The sequence below is a fragment of the Rattus norvegicus genome, chromosome 17 (assembly GCF_036323735.1).
Source record: "Rattus norvegicus strain BN/NHsdMcwi chromosome 17, GRCr8, whole genome shotgun sequence".
Taxonomy (NCBI): Eukaryota; Metazoa; Chordata; class Mammalia; order Rodentia; family Muridae; genus Rattus; species Rattus norvegicus.
Window position 1 is genome coordinate 30,378,826 of NC_086035.1, and position 21,674 is coordinate 30,400,499.

Below are 21,674 nucleotides of genomic sequence, written 5' to 3' on the forward strand. Positions count from 1 at the left end.
GCAGGGACTCCAGGGTAGGGCTGAGGAAGGGGAAGAGCGAAAAGAAAGGGGTTGGTATGGAGGGGTTGGAGGCTGAGAGACTACCCTTAAACCTTTGCTCACAGCCTGGCTCCCTATCAGGATGCCAAGTCTTCAAAACAGACAGATATCTCGATCCTGCCATGAGGAAAGGCTCTGGATACGACCAAGTTATTGAGAAATTTGCGTGTGTGATCCTAAGACAACCAGAACCCAGTATCACTAGGGTTGTGGGGATTCGTGTTCTTGGGCTGGCACAAGTACAATGCCAGAAACAGCAAGAGATCCAAAGTACTAGTCTTGGTCTTTAACAGAAAAGGGGGGTAACCTTAAAATTCCGTGAAAGAGACGAATTGTGTTTTAGATGTTTTTAAAGGAAAATCAACACAACACTCAACAATGAATAATTTATAAAACTTATAGGGTGGGGTTCATAATCGTGCTATGTGGATGTGAGCTTTGGATGAAGAAAAATCGGTGATTCTGACCTTAGAAACTGTATACCACCTTTCTGGCTTCCCAAGTCCTCAGATAAACAAACCTTACCCATTGATCGCCACACCAGTGATGTCTGGTCTACCCTGGTCCTGACATTTCAGAGATGGATTGTGTGGACATTCTTTAGTAAAGCAACCAGGCCCACAAAAACAACCGCAGGCATCTACTGAGTTCCGAGTGTTTACGAATACTAACTCACTCCTTGTGTTGGCCTTATGGGGTGTTGCTTCCTTGTATGGGTGGGGAAACTGAGTCAGTTGACCACAATGATTTGCTCACAACTACACAAGTGAGACATTGAGCGAGAAAATCAAACCTGGTCTGTGGCCCACCAAGTCAATGTGTACAACCCACTTAGTCAAAAACGTGTCCCTTATCACACGGAGCACAAGAGAACCCCAAACAGAAACATTAAAAACACGGAAGAACAATGCCAGGAACAGAATCAACACATCGATTCAGGGAGACCCTCTGTATTTATTGACTTTCTGTATAAGAGAGTAAGGTCACCAAACTGGGACTCAGCATCACCGGATGGTGTACTTGTCCCACTTCTTCTCGGGGTCGTAGGGCTCCCAGCGGCTGGCGGGGAAGATGTGCTTGTTCTTCTCATACCAGCTGCGCAGCACCACCTTTCCCGCGTGTGACTCGTCTTTCTCCATCGTGGCATCGCTCAGCAGCCGCACATCATCGTGCACGTCGAAGCTGAAGAGCGGCCCACTCTTGCCCCGCGCTTTGGCCACGATGAAGTCGTAAAAGGTGTGGTAGTGCGGCAGGATGAGATCCTCCTTGACGTACATGAGCTGCTCCACGCCCGCCGCCCGCAGCTCCCGGAAGTCCCTGCGCAGCCCCTGCAGCGCCCGCTTCAGGAACTGCTGCACAGTGCTGCCCTTGCGCATGCGTACTGTGCGCCGGTGGCCAGAGCCATCCCAGTAGCTGAAGGTGATCTCCACCTCCTCGCCCTTCACCTTCTCGCGCTTCGCCTCCCACTCCTGCCGCAGTTCCTCCCGCAGCCGGTTCTCCTCCTCCTCGCGTTCGCGATCGGGCAGGAAGCTCGTGTCCACATCGGGGTTCTTGCCCAAGTTCTTCTTGGCCCCACCACTGTGGACCTCAGCACCTTCGGCCTGGCGGCCATCCTCTTGGTCACCGTCTTCTTCCTCATCCAGCGTGAAAGACAGGTTGGAGATCTTGCGCTTGCGTTCGCGCCTTCGCTCCTTCTCACGCAGGATCTCTAGCTGTAGCCGACGCTGCTCCAGTTGCTCCCTCTTGGCCAGCTGTATCTCCCGCTCCCTCAGCAGGGCCTCCTGCTTGGCCTTCATGTCATTCAGGGTCACCAGGCCCACCGTGCTGGACTTCAGCTCGGCTTCCACAGCGTCGTAGTGTGCCGAGAACTTCTTGTCCACTTTTGACTTCATGATGGTCTCCTCTGCAATGCGTTGCTTCAGCACCTCCATCTGCTCCTTCTGCTTCTCGCGCTTCTTGATCAGATGCATGGCCCGGCCAGCCTCCCGCATGGTACCTTTGTATTGCGCCATGCTAGCAGCTCAGTGCAATGCCTTTGGCCTGCCCAGTCCCTGTTTCTGGTAGCCTTCCGGATCTGGCGTCAGTTCACAGATTATGCAGCTAGAAACAAACAAACAACAACTAAACAAAACGCTTGAGAATCAGACCAGCACAGCTGATTCGTTAAGGGTCTACACCAGAGCCCTACAATGGAACTTCCTCTCTCATGAGTCTGTCTCCAGGGTGACCCAATGTGGTAACTACCACAGAAGGCCCTTCAGTTCTTGAAATGCAACTACTGTCACCAAAGGAGCAATTTTACTTCAAACTGAGATAGCCTTGTGTGACTACTGGATCAGTACAGGGTGTGTTTTGAGGGGCTTGCATGTAGAGGTTGGTTTACATGCTGCCCCAGTGTCTGCTCAAGTACAGCCATCCAAGAGCAGAGCAATGAGAGAGCCTAGACCTGGAATCCTGAGAACTGGGTCACAGAAAAACTAGGGTCAAGAGGAAAACTGTTGTCTCCTGATGAGGGAGGTTGACCTCGCAGGATAGCACCTGCCCTTGTTGGACCCCACTCCTGCAGGACAGAAACAAGGAAAGTAAAAGAGCCCTTGTGAGCTTTCCCTACATGTACCTGGAGGGTGACAATGCTAGCTTAAGTTCCCATTAATGTTATGGTCTTGGGAGATCCCAAGGAGTTTTCATTCCTAGCACAAGTCTTAGGACTGATTTTTGCATGGAGTTTTAGTGGAACTCACTTTTTGTCAGTGCTAAAGTACACAGAAAGCAAAAGAACACTGAGCTCTCCCTCCCTTGAGGTGAGAAACAAGACATCAGGGGAACGGCATGCAGCAAAGATGGGCCAAGTACAAAATGCCTTCTCTGTGCTTCAGCCAAAGGAGGAGAGAGGTCTCCTAATTTAACTGGTCTCAACTTGAATTGGCTGCTTTCTCCTAGTACTGCCTTACTGTTTTGTTAGAATGGCGGCTCATCAGATAGATCGCACCAGGCCAGCGCAGTTTTACAAGAGAGGTTTACTGGGGGAGAAAGGGACGAAGAGGGGCAATGAAGAAGTTAAGAGAGAGGGAAGGTCAGGGGGCTCTGCCTTTTATTTGGGCCATGACATAATCACACACACTGCTGAGAGCAGGTAAGGGCCGGCAAGTGGAGGCTGGGCATGAATGTATATCGGTTGCCATGGCAACAGACACACAGTTCCTTTAGTGGTTGCATAGGGGTGACATCATTGTCATCACTGGATTCGGAGGGTGACCGGAAACCATAACTGGTTCCTGACTACAAAGCCGGTTCCTGATGCCAACACTTACCTTTCTACAGCCCCATCTTTACTCAGTGGACTCTCATTCCCATAATCAACTGACATCCTCTTATCCAACTCTTCCTAGTCTCCAAACTGGTCCGCCATGCCCTTTCAAACATAGTGCAAACTCATAGGACATCGTCCCTCTTTAATCTTCTTGGAGTAGACTTGAAGCCCAGGTTTCCTCTGAGGACGCCATTTCTCCACATGGCTATGTTTTGCTCTGACATTCCGTATCATTCCTAAAGCCTAAATGTGAGACACATTTCTTCACCATTCCAATAGCATCTTTATTTTCTGTGATATTACAAGCTGCTTTGAAGCTCATGCTGTTTGAACTCCTGTTTTACTAAGGCCTTGGAGATCATTGACGCATGGCTCAGTTGCTGCCTTCTCCTTTGCTATTCTGGGTGTCATCAGCCTGACCCACCCAGAACCTTTACCTCCTCACTGCCCTTGTCCACGTCACTCCCTTATTCACATAGCGATACCTTAGCTCATACCACAGTCAATAGTTCATATTAACGTTCCTGAGCCCTTCCTCTGCATTCATCTTCTCTAGTTGTCCGTATTCCAACTGTCCTTTTTTAACCCAGACCTCCACACCTAAAGGACTCCTGCCCATCATCCTTGCACCCTCCTATACCTCTGGGCTTCCTACCCACCAAAGATCAAACCTTTTCCTGAGGCATTCACAATTCTTGCTGAAATTCTCACCTAAGAAACCTCAATCCTAGCTAAACCTGGAGTATGTCTCAACCCTTAAACGCAGGTAGTTGACTGACCAAGAAAATGAACAAAGTGCTGGCCAGCCTCACTTTAAATTCATGGCTTCAGGCCTCTATGAGGATGTAAAACCACCTAGAAATTCTGCCACTCTGCTCCAGTGTGTCTCTAAAACAGAGATCTTATTCCTTCGTCATTTCTACCCTGGTGGCTGGGGACCCTTCACTGCCACACCTCTTAGTTCTTATAGCCATTGTTTGATACCAGAATCCTAACACCTTGCAAAGAGATTGAACTAGCTTTACTAGATCACTGTAACACAGCACATTCTCTAGGTATTTTATCTGGGAAAGAGGTCTCTAAACTTAAGTTCAGGTGGGAAACAGGTATCTGAGGCTAGGAAGACTTTAATCTTTTTTTTCCCCCAGGAAGCAAGGTCAGGGGCACATGGATGGAGGGCAGAGGGCCTCTAAGGTGCTACAGCACAATGCATCATTGAAACACAGCTTGTAAGTCTCAGTAACCACAACACCAAGACATGACAGGAAACAAGGGAAGAGGTTAGACACCTGCTTACATCTGGCTGTGTGAAATAGAGACCAGGAGACCAGCAATATATAATCCCCATGAGGCCGACACCTGCTGACCTCCACCTGCTCCCAGGAGGCCCCCATCTCCCAATCCTAGCCCGAAGGTCCAAGTCTCCTGCTGAATCTCAAGGCCCCGCTGGAGGTTGTCTCACATCCGCATCATAGTTTTTTTTTTTTTTTCTTCTTCTCACATCCGCATCATAGTTTTTTTTTTTTCTAGAAAAGTAAATGTTTTAAACAGGTCAGGAATGGTCACTTTAACTGTTGTAGCAGAGAATGGCAGTGTTATTTTTATGAGGAAGCAGGTGGACCCTGCACGTCGTTCAGCCTCCTCTTTCCATTCTGCATCCTCTTTCCAGCTCTTCCAATGGCATTTAAAACTGTTCCAAGTCAGAGGAAGGATGAGCTCACTCTCTGCCCCTGCTAAAACATGCCCGTGAAGCAACTTGGCCCTTTGCCAGTCCCTTCCTCTTGTTTTCCATAATATATCACTGGTGAGGATTATTGGTGCCCTAACACCACTGTGGTCCTGCTCTGCCAAACTGAAAACAGAGAGTTTCTGTTCTGGGCAAGAGACAGCATAAAAATGAATGATCGCCTACAAACTTTTATTGTCTCCCATCTGGGAGCAGCAGTGGCTGCTTTCCTGGGTCTTTGCCCTGGACCCAGGGAAAGCCACACTCCACGTAGCCAATGCTAAGGCCCAGGAGAGCATTCTGTGTGTCAGAGGGGTTGATGCACCTAGGAACTGTGGAGTGGGAGTCAGGAAATCCTGTTCCTGGGGCTACTCTCTCCAGGATGGTAGTTGTGGGATTCACAATGAGATGGGAGTCTACTCTGAAATACCAGAGTATTGAGGTAGATGGAGAACGGCAGCCGACCCACTCGGGAAATGAGATTCCAAGACATTAAGAGGCTTTAGAGAACATCTGAATCTAGCTTTGACCTGGTGAGCAGGAAGGCCAACACTTCTGGGGGAAGCATGGCTGTAAAGAAGAGCAGAATTTACACGGCTAATGTGTTCACAGCATTACTTACTGTATCCTTGTATTTATCTTTGGTTATCATTGGGGATGTGCTATTATCTAAGGCTTTTTCCCCTATTAATTTTTATACATCCACACAACGCAAACCACTCTTTTTTTGTGTTTAGTTATGGAAGTTTTCACAAATAAATGCCCAGGTGCCTAGAACTTTTGGCAAATTGTGGTCATCTTCTTCTCAGAAACACCTGTGGTGACACACCTGCAGTCAGCTGACAGGTCCTGTGAGCTGCTTTCCTGATTATCACTTGCAAAGTGCTACCTGAGGGCAGGGAGCTTGGGCCAGCCTTGGGGTGGTGCGCCAGCTCTGTGCTGAGGTCCAAGCAGGCACACACAGCTGAAACTGGTGACATCAACTCTTCATTCTGTACCCTGACCCCCACACCCTGGCTGCAGTACCACGTTCTGCAACATTATCGGTTATTCGAGTGAAACTCTCAGCTCATGACTTCCTGGTTTTCTTGTCTCGGTGTTGTGACTGAAAGTTTAGTCTTCAAGGGGAAAAAGGAAGGAAGGAGGGAAGGAGGGAAGAAAGAAGGAAGTGAGGGAGCTTTGTTGACTCTTGATCTCCTAGGTGAGATCTTGCTAAAACTGTTGTAAATAGAGCAAGATGTTGGCAACATCTTTTATAAAAAGTTAAGTATAGAGTTCTCTGCACCCAAATCCCGTGGGAGGGAGAGCTGAACCTTCAGAGAGGCAGACAAGCCTGGGAAACCAGAAGAGACTGCTCTCTGTACATACATCTCGGACGCCAGAGGAAAACACCAAGGCCATCTGGAACCCTGGTGCACTGAAGCTCCCGGAAGGGGTGGCACAGGTCTTCCTGGTTGCTGCCGCCGCAGAGAGCCCTTGGGCAGCACCCCTCGAGCAAACTTGAGCCTCAGGACCACAGGTAAGACCAACTTGTCTGCTGCAAGAGAGCTGCCTGGTGAGATCGGGACACACAGAGGCAGAGTTCATCTAGGACCGGGCACGTCCTGTGTTTGCTGGAGGTCCCACGCCCGCGGATCCCAGGCCCGCAGCAGCTCTCCGCTCCCAGACCCTGTGGGAAAGACACCTCACCGCCTGATCAGGTGGGCACTCCTGAGGCTGCAGAGCGGAAGAGACCACCAACACTGCCCACCCCTGCCCACATCCCTGGCCCAAGAGGAAACTGTATAAGGCCTCTGGGCTCCCGTGGGGGAGGGCCCAGGAGCGGCAGGACCCCTGCCTGAGACACCTCCGGAACCTGAGGGAAACAGACCGGATAAACAGTTCTCTGCACCCAAATCCCGTGGGAGGGAGAGCTGAACCTTCAGAGAGGCAGGCAAACCTGGGAAACCAGAAGAGACTGCTCTCTGTACATACATCTCGGACGCCAGAGGAAAACACCAAGGCCATCTGGAACCCTGGTGCACTGAAGCTCCCGGAAGGGGGGCACAGGTCTTCCTGGTTGCTGCCGCCGCAGAGAGCCCGTGGGCAGCACCCCGCGAGCAAACTTGAGCCTCGGGACCACAGGTAAGACCAACTTTTCTGCTGCAAGAAAGCTGCCTGGTGAACTCAAGACACAGGCCCACAGGAACAGCTGAAGACCTGTAGAGAGGAAAAACTACACGCCCGAAAGCAGAACACTCTGTCCCCATAACTGACTGAGAGGAAAACAGGTCTACAGCACTCCTGACACACAGGCTTATAAGACAGTCTAGCCACTGTCAGAAATAGCAGAACAAAGTAACACTAGAGATAATCTGATGGCGAGAGGCAAGCGCAGGAACCCAAGCAACAGAAACCAAGACTACATGCCATCATCGGAGCCCAATTCTCCCACCAAAACAAACATGGAATATCCAAACACACCAGAAAAGCAAGATCTAGTTTCAAAATCATATTTATCATGATGCTGGGGGACTTCAAGAAAGACATGAACACACTTAGGGAAACACAGGAAAACATTAATAAACAAGTAGAAGCCTACAGAGAGGAATCGCAAAAATCCCTGAAAGAATTCCAGGAAAACACAATCAAACAGTTGAAGGAATTAAAAATGGAAATAGAAGCAATCAAGAAAGAACACATGGAAACAACCCTGGATATAGAAAACCAAAAGAAGAGACAAGGAGCTGTAGATACAAGCCTCACCAACAGAATTCAAGAGATGAAAGAGAGAATCTCAGGAGCAGAAGATTCCATAGAAATCATTGACTCACCTGTCAAAGATAATGTAAAGCGGAAAAAGCTACTGGTCCAAAACATACAGGAAATCCAGGACTCAATGAGAAGATCAAACCTAAGGATAATAGGTATAGAAGAGAGTGAAGACTCCCAGCTCAAAGGACCAGTAAATATCTTCAACAAAATCATAGAAGAAAACTTCCCTAACCTAAAAAAAGAGATACCCATAGGCATACAAGATGCCTACAGAACTCCAAATAGATTGGACCAGAAAAGAAACACCTCCCGTCACATAATTGTCAAAACACCAAATGCACAAAATAAAGAAAGAATATTAAAAGCAGTAAGGGAAAAAGGTCAAGTAACATATAAAGGCAGACCTATCAGAATCACACCAGACTTCTCGCCAGAAACTATGAAGGCCAGAAGATCCTGGACTGATGTCATACAGACCCTAAGAGAACACAAATGCCAGCCCAGGTTACTGTATCCTGCAAAACTCTCAATTAACATAGATGGAGAAACCAAGATATTCCATGACAAAACCAAATTTACACAATATCTTTCTACAAATCCAGCACTACAAAGGATAATAAATGATAAAGCCCAACATAAGGAGGCAAGCTATACCCTAGAAGAAGCAAGAAACTAATCGTCTTGGCAACAAAACAAAGAGAATGAAAGCACACAAACACAACCTCACATCCAAATATGAATATAACGGGAAGCAATAACCACTATTCCTTAATATCTCTCAACATCAATGGCCTCAACTCCCCAATAAAAAGACATAGATTAACAAACTGGATACGCAACGAGGACCCTGCATTCTGCTGCCTACAGGAAACACACCTCAGAGACAAAGACAGACACTACCTCAGAGTGAAAGGCTGGAAAACAACTTTCCAAGCAAATGGTCAGAAGAAGCAAGCTGGAGTAGCCATTCTAATATCAAATAAAATCAATTTTCAACTAAAAGTCATCAAAAAAGATAAGGAAGGACACTACATATTCATCAAAGGAAAAATCCACCAAGATGAACTCTCAATCCTAAATATCTATGCCCCAAATACAAGGGCACCTACATATGTAAAAGAAACCTTACTAAAGCTCAAAACACACATTGGACCTCACACAATAATAGTGGGAGATTTCAACACCCCACTCTCATCAATGGACAGATCATGGAAACAGAAATTAAACAGAGATGTAGACAGACTAAGAGAAGTCATGAGCCAAATGGACTTAACGGATATTTATAGAACATTCTATCCTAAAGCAAAAGGATATACCTTCTTCTCAGCTCCTCATGGTACTTTCTCCAAAATTGACCATATAATTGGTCAAAAAACGGGCCTCAACAGGTACAGAAAGATAGAAATAATCCCATGTGTGCTATCGGACCACCACGGCCTAAAACTGGTCTTCAATAACAATCAAGGAAGAATGTCCACATATACTTGGAAATTGAACAATGCTCTACTCAATGATAACCTGGTCAAGGAAGAAATAAAGAAAGAAATTAAAAACTTTTTAGAATTTAATGAAAATGAAGGTACAACATACCCAAACTTATGGGACACAATGAAAGCTGTGCTAAGAGGAAAACTCATAGCGCTGAGTGCCTGCAGAAAGAAACAGGAAAGAGCATATGTCAGCAGCTTGACAGCACACCTAAAAGCTCTAGAACAAAAAGAAGCACATACACCCAGGAGGAGTAGAAGGCAGGAAATAATCAAACTCAGAGCTGAAATCAACCAAGTAGAAACAAAAAGGACCATAGAAAGAATCAACAGAACCAAAAGTTGGTTCTTTGAGAAAATCAACAAGATAGATAAACCCTTAGCCAGACTAACGAGAGGACACAGAGAGTGCGTCCAAATTAACAAAATCAGAAATGAAAAGGGAGACATAACTACAGATTCAGACGAAATTCAAAAAATCATCAGATCTTACTACAAAAACCTATATTCAACAAAACTTGAAAATCTTCAGGAAATGGACAATTTCCTAGACAGATACCAGGTACCGAAGTTAAATCAGGAACAGATAAACCAGTTAAACAACCCCATAACTCCTAAGGAAATAGAAGCAGTCATTAAAGGTCTCCCAACCAAAAAGAGCCCAGGTCCAGGCGGGTTTAGTGCAGAATTCTATCAAACCTTCATAGAAGACCTCATACCAATATTATCCAAACTATTCCACAAAATTGATACAGATGGATCACTACCGAATACCTTCTACGAAGCCACAATTACTCTTATACCTAAACCACACAAAGACACAACAAAGAAAGAGAACTTCAGACCAATTTCCCTTATGAATATCGACACAAAAATACTCAACAAAATTCTGGCAAACCGAATCCAAGAGCACATCAAAACAATCATCCACCATGATCAAGTAGGCTTCATCCCAGGCATGCAGGGATGGTTTAATATACGGAAAACCATCAACGTGATCCATTATATAACCAAACTGAAAGAACAAAACCACATGATCATTTCATTAGATGCTGAGAAAGCATTTGACAAAATTCAACACCCCTTCATGATAAAAGTCCTGGAAAGAATAGGAATTCAAGGCCCATACCTGAACATGGTAAAAGCCATATACAGCAAACCAGTTGCTAACAATAAACTAAATGGAGAGAAACTTGAAGCAATCCCACTAAAATCAGGGACTAGACAAGGCTGCCCACTCTCTCCCTACTTATTCAATAAGGTTCTTGAAGTTCTAGCCAGAGCAATCAGACAACAAAAGGATGTCAAGGGGATACAGATCGGAAAAGAAGAAGTCAAAATATCACTATTTGCAGATGATATGATAGTATATTTAAGTGATCCCAAAAGTTCCACCAGAGAACTACTAAAGCTGATAAACAACTTCAGCAAAGTGGCTGGGTATAAAATTAACTCAAATAAATCAGTTGCCTTCCTCTATACAAAAGAGAAACAAGCCGAGAAAGAAATTAGGGAAACGACACCCTTCATAATAGACCCAAATAATATAAAGTACCTCGGAGTGACTTTAACAAAGCAAGTAAAAGATCTGTACAATAAGAACTTCAAGACACTGAAGAAGGAAATTGAAGAAGACCTCAGAAGATGGAAAGATCTCCCATGCTCATGGATTGGCAGGATTAATATACTAAAAATGGCCATTTTACCAAAAGCAATCTACAGATTCAATGCAATCCCCATCAAAATACCAATCCAATTCTTCAAAGAGTTAGACAGAACAATTTGCAAATTCATCTGGAATAACAAAAAACCCAGGATAGCTAAAGCTATCCTCAACAATGAAAGGACTTCAGGGGGAATCACTATCCCTGAACTCAAGCAGTATTACAGAGCAATAGTGATAAAAACTGCATGGTATTGGTACAGAGACAGACAGATAGACCAATGGAATAGAATTGAAGACCCAGAAATGAACCCACACACCTATGGTCACTTGATTTTTGACAAAGGAGCCAAAACCATCCAATGGAAAAAAGATAGCATTTTCAGCAAATGGTGCTGGTTCAACTGGAGGGCAACATGTAGAAGAATGCAGATCGATCCATGCTTATCACCCTGTACAAAGCTTAAGTCCAAGTGGATCAAGGACCTCCACATCAAACCAGACACACTCAAACTAATAGAAGAAAAACTAGGGAAGCATCTGGAACACATGGGCACTGGAAAAAATTTCCTGAACAAAACACCAATGGCTTACGCTCTAAGATCAAGAATTGACAAATGGGATCTCATAAAACTGCAAAGCTTCTGTAAGGCAAAGGACACTGTGGTTAGGACAAAACGGCAACCAACAGATTGGGAAAAGATCTTTACCAATCCTACAACAGATAGAGGCCTTATATCCAAAATATACAAAGAACTCAAGAAGTTAGACCACAGGGAAACAAATAACCCTATTAAAAAATGGGGCTCAGAGCTAAACAAAGAATTCACAGCTGAGGAATGCCGAATGGCGGAGAAACACCTAAAGAAATGTTCAACATCTTTAGTCATAAGGGAAATGCAAATCAAAACAACCCTGAGATTTCACCTCACACCAGTGAGAATGGCTAAGATCAAAAACTAGGGGACAACAGATGCTGGCGAGGATGTGGAGAAAGAGGAACACTCCTCCATTGTTGGTGGGATTGCAAACTAGTACAACCATTCTGGAAATCAGTCTGGAGGATCCTCAGAAAATTGGACATTCAACTGCCTGAGGATCCAGCTATACCTCTCTTGGGCATATATCCAAAAGATGCCTCAACATATAAAAGAGACACGTGCTCCACTATGTTCATTGCAGCCTTATTTATAATAGCCAGAAGCTGGAAAGAACCCAGATGCCCTTCAACAGAGGAATGGATACAGAAAATGTGGTACATCTACACAATGGAATATTACTCAGCTATCAAAAACAACGACTTTATGAAATTCGTAGGCAAATGGCTGGAACTGGAAAATATCATCCTGAGTGAGCTAACCCAAACACAGAAAGACATACATGGTATGCACTCACTGATAAGTGGCTATTAGCCCAAATGCTTGAATTACCCTAAATGCCTAGAACAAATGAAACTCAAGACAGATGATCAAAATGTGAATGGTTCACTCCTTCTTTAAAAGGGGAACAAGAATACCCTTGGCAGGGAAGAGAGAGGCAAAGATTAAAACAGAGACTGAAGGAACACCCATTCAGAGTCTGCCCCACATGTGGCCCATGCATATACAGCCATCCAATTAGACAAGATGGATGAAGCAAAGAAGTGCAGACCGACAGGAGCCGGATGTAGATCGCTCCTAAGAGACACAGCCAGAATACAGCAAATACAGAGGCGAATTCCAGCAGCAAACCACTGAACTGAGAATAGGACCCCCGTTGAAGGAATCAGAGAAAGAACTGGAAGAGCTTGAAGGGGCTCGAGACCCCATATGTACAACAATGCCAAGCAACCAGAGCTTCCAGGGACTAAGCCACTACCTAAAGACTATACATGGACTGACCCTGGACTCTGACCCCATAGGTAGCAATGAATATCCTAGTAAGAGCACCAGTGGAAGGGGAAGCCCTGGGTCCTGCTAAGACTGAACCCCCAGTGAACTAGACTGTTGGGGGGAGGGGGACAATGGGGGGAGGGTGGGGAGGGGAACACCGATAAGAAAGGGGAGGGGGGAGGGGGATGTTTGCCCGGAAACTGGGAAAGGGAATAACACTCAAAATGTATATAAGAAATACTCAAGTTAATAATAAAAATAAATAAATAAAATAAAATTAAAAAAAAAGTTAAGTATAGTGAAGGCAGGGGAGATGGCTCAGCAGGTGAAGATCTGGTGACCCAAGTTTGTATTCTCACGTCAAAAGCCAGACAGAATGGCACAGGTCTCTAACCCAGCATTCCTGCAGCGAGAAGGGAAGCAGAGACAGACAGCCCCCTTCCTCCACCGGTGAAGCTTGCAGGCCAGCTCACCTGATGTTTGCAGCCAATGCAGCTGTAGAAACAAGAAGAAAGATTCTGGCTCAAGGTGGAAAGCAAAGCCTAGCCCCTAGGATTGCCCTCAGACCTCCACATGACTGTTGTGGCAAGCACGTGGGATCCCCCACCCACCTAAACACACATACGGAAGCCCAGAACAACAATTCTTAAAAATTTACTACAGTAAGATGACCTCTTTCTGGTGTGCAATGCTATGGATTTGACATGTGCACAATCAGGCACAGCCATTCTCTCTCATCCTGGGTTTTGCCTTTCAGTTTCAATTAAATGCACCCAGGAGCTGGACAGATAGCTCAGTGGTTAAGAGCACTTAATGCTTTTGCAGAGGACCTGGGCTCCATTCCCAGCACCCACAGAGCAGCTCACAACCATCTCTAACTCCAGTTCCAGGGGAGTCAACACCTCTCTGGCCTCTACAGGCACTTGTAGGTATGTACATAGGCAAAGCTCTCTACATAAATTTTTTAATAAAAAAGATAAGTTACGTGGACTCAACAGTCCAGAAAATATGAAATGGAAATTTCTGAAAATTGACAGTTTATAGTTTTTTAACTGCATGGTGTTTTACCGTTCTACTTGATAGTGTTGAGAGTTCCTATTGCAGTCTGAGTGTAATTCTTTCACGTGGCATATGGCCTACAAGGTTTTCTAACCTTTCTTTTAGGCTTGTAGGTGTCAATTTTAGAGGAAAAAGTCTTAATCTTGACAAAGTCCAGCTTATCAGTTGTCTATTTATGGACCATGCTTTTGGTATTTAAACCAAGGTCATAAAATTGGTTTCTTATGATTTCATCTAAAAGTTTTATAGTTCTCCACTTAGATTTATGGTTTGCTTCAAGCTATTTTAGAGTTGTTTTGAAATTCCCATCTAAATACTGAACTTCCTTTAACATTGGCAATTTAAAAAATATTTATTTATTAATATCTATGAGTGTTCTATCTGCGTGTGCAGCTGCACACGAGAAGAGGGCATCAGATCTCATTACAGGTGGTTGTGAGCCACCATGTGGTTGCTGGGAATGAACTCAGGACCTCTGGAAGAGCAGCCAGTGCTCTTAACTGCTGAGCCATTTCTCCAGCCCAAGATGGGCAATTTTAAGTAACCATAATTAATGTTCCTCCCTTTCTCCTTCTCTCCCTTCCTTTCTTCCTTCCCCATTTTTCTTTCTTCCTCTGCTCTCCTCCCCCTTTCTCTCCTTACTGTCTTCTCTCTTTCAGTACTAGGGACGAAACCCTGACCATTACTCAAGGAAGGCAATGTCTAGACCACTAATCTACAACTCCAGTTCTGTAGCTAAAATTTCTAAAAATAGTATTTTCTCAGTGTGATGTGAATTTATAGTGCCAACAGAAGAAAATTTACCCAGTAGAACATTGATAATCTCAGAGACTACAGGAAGACAAATGGGCAGTATCAGCCAGGGTGCTTGCCCCCATCCATGGTGTATGCTGAGACATAGTTATACCATTGATGTCAATGGGGATGACACCTATCTCCCCAAATGCTTCCCTAAGACAAGCAGAGGTGCCCATTCTGACACAGGAAGACCATTCTTCCACACACTACTCATAAGATGTCTGAGTTTCAGAGTTTATTGAAATAGAGCTGTGTTTTACTGTATTGTAATGTAACAAGAATTAACTAGAATTTCTGCCAAGCCAAAGGATTATCTCTAGTCACCCATGGGTTAGGTAGGACTGGCCTATGTGCTTTAAGTGATCACACACCTTGGCCTCCCTGACAGAACTGTGATGCTAAGGATCCTGAAATTCTAAACAGGTGACATGAAGAAGTGCTCCCACAGACGTGTATATTGAAAGTTCGGTTTCCATTTGTGAGAAACATTAGTAGATATGGCCTACCTGGAGGAAGTAGGGTAACTGGGGTTGGTTCCTTAGTGGGTATGTTATATCCACCCCTCTCCAGTTTTGCTCTGCCTTCTGGCCGGCCATGAAGGGAATAGCTTTCTTTACCACATGCTCCCATTGCCATGATGTCCTTTTCAAGCAAGTGAGACCAAGTGAGCATGGACTGAATTTGAAACTGTGAACCGAAAGGAGTTCTCCCATCCCTTTGTTGCTGCTATTGGGACACACTGATGAAAAACTAAGCAACAGAAGCTGCTTCTTACATTTTGTAATCCTGAAATTATCCCTATGATCACCAACCACAGTCACCATGTTCCCAGGGTTTGCAGCTAAGAGTTGACTGCATTTCAAATATTGCCCGAGGGCCTTTGGCAAAGTGCACATTTTTGCTGGGATTCAGCAATTTCTCTGTGCAAGAGTTTCACAGACCAGGGATCTATTTAGCAGGACTGCAGGGTGACTAGATAAGAACGGTGAGTTAATTTTTCATCCCAGAATGACTGGCATAAATTACTTCAAAGGAGGAAAGATTTATTGAGCCCACAGGTTCAGAGGTCTGCCCATTAAGGCAGGTAGGTTAAGGTGAAGCTGAACAGGTCCCATTAGGGCGGTGAGGAAGCAGAGAGGGAAGGCCTACACTGTGATCAGTCTCCTGCCCTATTCCTTTTAATTCCCTCTAGGTTCTCCAGCCTGTAGGTCAGGGCAGTTCCCCCTCTGACATAAATTAATCCTCTCTGGGAAATGCCCTCATAGTCACACCCAGAGGTAGGCTTTGTAATCTCCCAGGTGCTTCTCAACCCAATCAAGTTGACAATAATTTATTCATCACAGATGAATGGGGATTATTCCTCATAAACAGATGGGGTTTTGCTAGGTCACCTAGCTCATTGCTATGACAGCACCTCCGTTTTTCCTGCTCTAGGTCCTAAATGTTTTATAGGTTGCAGGCACAATAAACATTGTACCATTTGACTGCATGATTCTGAGATACTGTTAATATCAGCAACTCTAGGTGTCATGGTAAAGATATTCCCTGACACAGTTTCATTTTCAGTTCCCCATTTAGAACCAATGCATCGAAGTTCGATCATCACAAATCACCAGGGCTCTGACCTTCTGCACCTGGCGATTAGAGTTCGGTGTGACAGAGTAGACGTCGTATTGCCTGAGGTCTAAGGGTCTATGCTGGGTTCGCCTACTGACAGTAAAACACACTTACTGTTTAAGGAGGTCACAGGAGTATTTTAAGCCCCAGGGTTGTTTTGTTTGTTTTCCATCTGAACACTTGCAAGCTGAGACTTTCTTGCCCCTTTGGTTTGGACAGGGTTAGGATTCAGGCAAGAGTATGTTTTCACAAATCAAATTTTAAGTTCATCACAAGACATGGATAGATGGCCCATGGCCTTTTAGTGTTACACTGCCATCCTGGGGAGGGGTCTTACTATTGAGAGACTACAGACCCCGGCTTGTGGGGAAGCAGATGCAATTCCATCGAAGCATTATCGTATAGGATCAATCCCAATTAGACTTTATCCACTCGTAAGACTGCCGACGTGTTATCAACTCAGTCCAAAGGCAAATCCACAGGACTGAGAGGGCAGGGACAGACAAGAAATCACTGGGTAGGCAATGGAGGAGAAGGAAGAGGTCACTGGACCTCACAGATAGAGCCTGCTAAAGCTCTAGGGACCACTGCACAGACCTTCCAAGGAGCCAGTTCTGAACCACTTTGTCAGGAACTCATGCAGGTAGACTGAGCTGAGAAACCATATCTCTATATATGAGGATGTCCCAGCAAAGTTTTTCCATGGCTGGTTTCTTGGTTGAGGAAGACACTTTCTTGAGCTTTCCAAGAGAGTGGGAATTTTTCCTTTCCCACCTCTATACTTCTTTCTTTTCTTCTCCCAACTTTGTTAATACCCAGAACAGATTTCCTAGCCTGTATTTCTCCCTAACTTGTAATCATTTAATTCTTTATTATAAAACAAAATTCTTTTGGCAGCTTTGTAAAATGGCCTCTGAATAATCTTAAACATGAGAAATAACCATTATTAACAGTTAGGGCTTTCTTCAAAGACTTGGGTCCGCATGTTAGCATAAATCTTAATGCAAGTGGGATTATTCTGTACATTGGTAACCTCCAGCAACAGATGCCTGTTTTCATCATAAAGCTCAAGTGGCTACCTGAGCTTTGACAATGACCTCAATGTACTTTATCATCATCTTACTGTTGACTTTCCAAACTCTAATCATTATTATACATCTCTGAAATAATCTTCGGGTTTCTGCTGCTTAATGTTCATTAGTTGTGATTATAGGTAACCATTATTAATGTGATGGTCCTGACTTTAATCTTAAATATAGCATCTTATCATATGTTGCTTAAATTTTGTAATTGTACATGTTACCCAATACTACCCGCCATTTTCTTTTTTGATGCTGGTGATGAAAAACCCTGGCCTCAATACATGCTAGGTGAACATTCTACCACTGAATGATAGCCCGAAACCTTACCTGTAATAAATCTCAATAATATAGTGGCTTTGTTCTTTTCTTATTGATTTACAAGAACTCTGTACATAGAGAGCACCAACCTTTACTCTGTCAGATAAGTTTCTGCCGATTTCGTTTGTTATTTATGTCTTTACTTACATTGGGAATTTTTACAATATAACAAGTTTTATGTTTTTATTTTTATGTATTTGACTAACATATAAAATAAGTGGGATTTCTATCTTCAATTATTTGTTTCTTCACATAAATATTCTAGATGGGATCAGTTTCTGAACATGCTGTGAATGAAGGATCTAGTTTTTTTTTCTTTTTCTAAAAGAAGATAGAAAATCAAAACAAGCATTATAATATTATCTCAAACTACTGCATGGCCCATCACTCTTCTTGCTATCAATGGGCAATAGCGAAATTAGCAAAGGGGAATGATCCATAGGTCTATAACTTATGAAGTATATTTGCACGCTAGCAATTGAGAACCTTTCTACAAACAGGCAGGAGGAACCTGCCTCAAAATGGCTTCCAAACAAAAATTAAATAAATAATAGTGCACTTATCAGAAGCTATGTGAGGCCACGTGGACTATGCAGGAGTTCGATTCCAAAGTTCAGTAATCTCTCTCCTTTCTGTTTCGCCTTAGGCTGCCACTCATTAGCCATGAGATGATTCTAGCCATTTCTAGAGCCTACATGCTGGCTTCTTTGATTCCTTAAGAGTTTGGCCCCAGATCTCCTGATTGGTGTCTCCTTGCTTTGCCCACTCATTGTGGCCAGGATGATGGTTAAAAATGGTAAATTGTCCCTTCAGGTAAGTCAGTCAGGGTCTACCCTCAAGCTGGGCAGGTAGAATAAAAAGCATAGCATACAAGAAAGGAAAGAATTTTGATCAACCACATTACAGGCAAGACGGAATTGGAGCCTGTTGCTCTCTCTGCAGATAAGATCTCAGAAGTGTTACCTTAGAAAGAGACAATAGCATCATTGTGCATGAGACTGTAATTCCGTCAGTTAGCTTTTCATTACTGTAACAACAGACTTGAGATGACCAGCTTAGATGGGAAGAGAGGTTACTTTGGCTCCTGTTTCTGAGAGTTTCACCTCCTGGTCAATTGATCTCACTATTTGGGGGCTGTGGTGAGGCAGTGCGTCATAGCAGGAGTATTAGCAAGGGAAGCTGCTGACTCAGGACAGCCAGAAAGCAGAGAGAAAGAGAAGGACACCAGTGTCTCACAGTCGCCATTAGGTCCTACCGCTTAAACATTCTACTGCAATCTAGAAGTGTCAATCTGGGACCAACACATTTCACTCCAAATCTACAGGATAGAAATGCTGGATTCTATAGGAACTTTGGGACGCCCTTGGAAATAAATCTCAGCATCATGAGATGATGAAAGCATTAATCTAAGGCCTCCTAGTCTCTGGGGCTGATAGTCATTCTGGATAGCAACAGTTCTGTATGACAGGTTTACTGCCTCTGCTTTAGAATGGTCAGAGATAGAGAGTACACATAGCCTCAGGTATCTAGCATGAAGATACTTGGCTATGACCATCTACTGATGCAGTTCAGAGCAACTTAACAGGGACATGTGGGTATTCAGTCTGTATTCAGTGCTATAAGCTAATGGTATCAGACTTGAGTTAAGCAGGCAGGGCTCTCATGTAATAGTTAATCTTGTCAACCAACAGGATTTGGAATCATAGGAGACACAGGGCATGTCTATGGGGATATTGTCAAAAAGATTTAACTGAGAAAAGATAAACCATCCTAAACGTGGCATTACCATGTCCATGGGCTTGAGTCCCAGACTGAGTAGAAAGGAGAAATATGGAAAGGCAGATGAACACAGTTCTTATCTTCCTTGGCTTTCTGACTATAGAAACAACATGACCTGGGCATCTACCAACTTCTCATCATGATTAAATGTAAGTCAAACATCCATCAAAATAAACCCCTTCCCCCTCCTTGGTTTGCTTTGGTCACAGCAGTGAAAAGCAACCAATATAGATCACAAGCCCCAATTTTTATTTTCCTAGGGCATATTTGATAGCCCTTTAAGTCATCTTCTTCATTTCTTCTCATTTAGCTATTCTGGTAAGCCTTCCTAAATTACAATAAAAATGTTGGTATTATGTCACTGCTAGAGTTCATTAGTCCCCTCTGCTTGCAAGATAATGGGCAAATTCCTTTTCTTAACATTCAACTTCCTTCACAATTGGTTTCACTAGAGTTTAAAGCGCTTTACTTCCCACATCTGCCCCAGCTGGATTCAAGCCAGCTCTCACCTTTTGATATATGAGCCAAGACTCTTCCTTCTGGTACTTTTGCGATATTGTTTGTTCTAACTGACACGGCAAATATGCAAAACATTGACCAACTGCTAGGGCAGGTTCTAACCAATCAGAACAGAGACTGGGCCAATCAGGTGGTGGCCATGTATAACTGCCAACTTGGACTGACCGATTGATGTAACCCTGCTGCCAGCATCTGATCTCCTGACAACTGAAAGCTAATCCTTCCATGAAGTTTTCCTGGACTTCCGTTGCTCACTTGGGCCTTTGATTATTAGAGATTAGTTTGTTGTGTGTAGGCTGTTACTAAGGAGTTTATGTGATGCACTGGTCTAAAATACTGGCACTCTCTTGACAGCGTGACTTTTCATATGATAAAACATTCGTGACCTTATCTACAGAGGAAACAGAAAGTTCTTACTCCATCTTGCCTGTGCTATGATTGATCAGAATAGCTTTGATGTTTTAGAAAAGCTTTTTTAATTTCAAAATTTTATAAGGACATAAAATGATAGAACTTTATTTCTCAATAAATAAAGAGAAAATATCTCAGAGCTCACACCTTCATAGTGGATGGCTCTTTGTTGTCTTAGAACTATTAAACATGGGGAAACCCAACGTAAGCCCTCCACTGTGGGAGGAAACCTAGTAATTTCTTTTATGTATGAGCTATACAATTTCAAGGGATTTCAAATTTCTATGTTTGTTGCTGTTTTTTTTGTTTTTGTTTTTGTTTTTGTTTTTTGTTTTTGTTTTTGAGACTTCTCTGCAGCCCAGGCTAGCTTCTAATTTCCAATCTTCCTGCCTCAGCCTCCTGTTGGGAATGGATACGCCACATTACCCCTCAATTCTTTAAAGTGCTCTTTAAATAGCTGTCGGATATATTCCTGGAAGCTACCCAATACCACAGTGACTAACAACATTGTAATCTGTGAGGTGATTTAAAAACCTGCCTACTGAAGGGCCCTTGCATCTCTCAGTCTCTGCCTCTTGAAACTGCTTAGTCTGGTGAGCTGGTTATACCCACAGAAAAGGCTTACTGATTGCTTTTTTCTTTTCTGGGCTATTTCTCTTTGCAGTCTGATGCCCACTGTAAAATGTCCAGCTCGAGCAGCTATGTCCTGCACTGCAATCAGTGCACTGACAACTCCTCAGACCTGAGCACGTTTGACTCCATCAAACATCTGGTGGTTGGTAGGCGTCCATCTAGAAAGGCATTCTTTTAAGAGAAGCAGCTGTAATTTCCTCGTTCTGGGTGATGAGACATGTAACTAAAACTAAGCTGTCTGAGGGTGGGGCATTTTTGGGCAATGCTGGTGTGGTGATTCTTTTCTGTGTGGTATGGAACCGTGTGCCTCCTTGCTGTAGCAGCGGTTGCCACGCGTCTGCTACTGGTTGATAAGACATGATTCTCAGGCTGAGCGAGTTGCCCCGGGGGAGAGTGGGGGAAATCCATGGGAGAAATCCTGGTAACGCTATCCTCCTTTATGTCTTAAGGGGTGATATATCTCCTTAATGAATGCGGCCCATCAAGGGCGTACGTATAGGGACCCCCTAGAATGACTGATGAATCGGGGAATACTCTGAAGTCCCTGAGAGCGTTACGCACATGGAAAAGGATTGTAAGGGAGTTTAGCAGAAATTTCACTGCTCCTT

General features: G+C 44.1%; 1 protein-coding gene across 2 annotated transcripts; it reads right to left on the bottom strand.

Annotated features, from left to right (window-relative positions):
- Window positions 1-970: 970 nt before the first annotated feature.
- On the bottom strand, window positions 971-20,574 carry Fam50b (family with sequence similarity 50, member B). Of its 2 annotated transcripts, none has more exons than NM_001107349.1 (2): window positions 15,214-15,360; window positions 971-2,139 (listed from the first exon to the last, which is right to left on the bottom strand). In NM_001107349.1, the coding sequence occupies exon 2, from the start codon at window positions 2,049-2,051 to the stop codon at window positions 1,044-1,046; it is 1,008 nt and encodes a 335-aa protein (NP_001100819.1). In that variant the 5' UTR covers window positions 2,052-2,139; window positions 15,214-15,360; the 3' UTR covers window positions 971-1,043. The 2 variants fall into 2 exon arrangements, with proteins under 2 accessions (NP_001100819.1, XP_006253889.1); XM_006253827.5 differs by lacking the exon at window positions 15,214-15,360 and adding an exon at window positions 20,013-20,574 and having other exon boundaries at window positions 974-2,139.
- Window positions 20,575-21,674: the final 1,100 nt, after the last annotated feature.

Coding starts and splice junctions, on each gene's coding strand:
- Fam50b (NM_001107349.1), bottom strand. CDS start 2,051: ATGGCGCAATACAAAGGTACCATGCGGGAGGCTGGCCGGGCCATGCAT.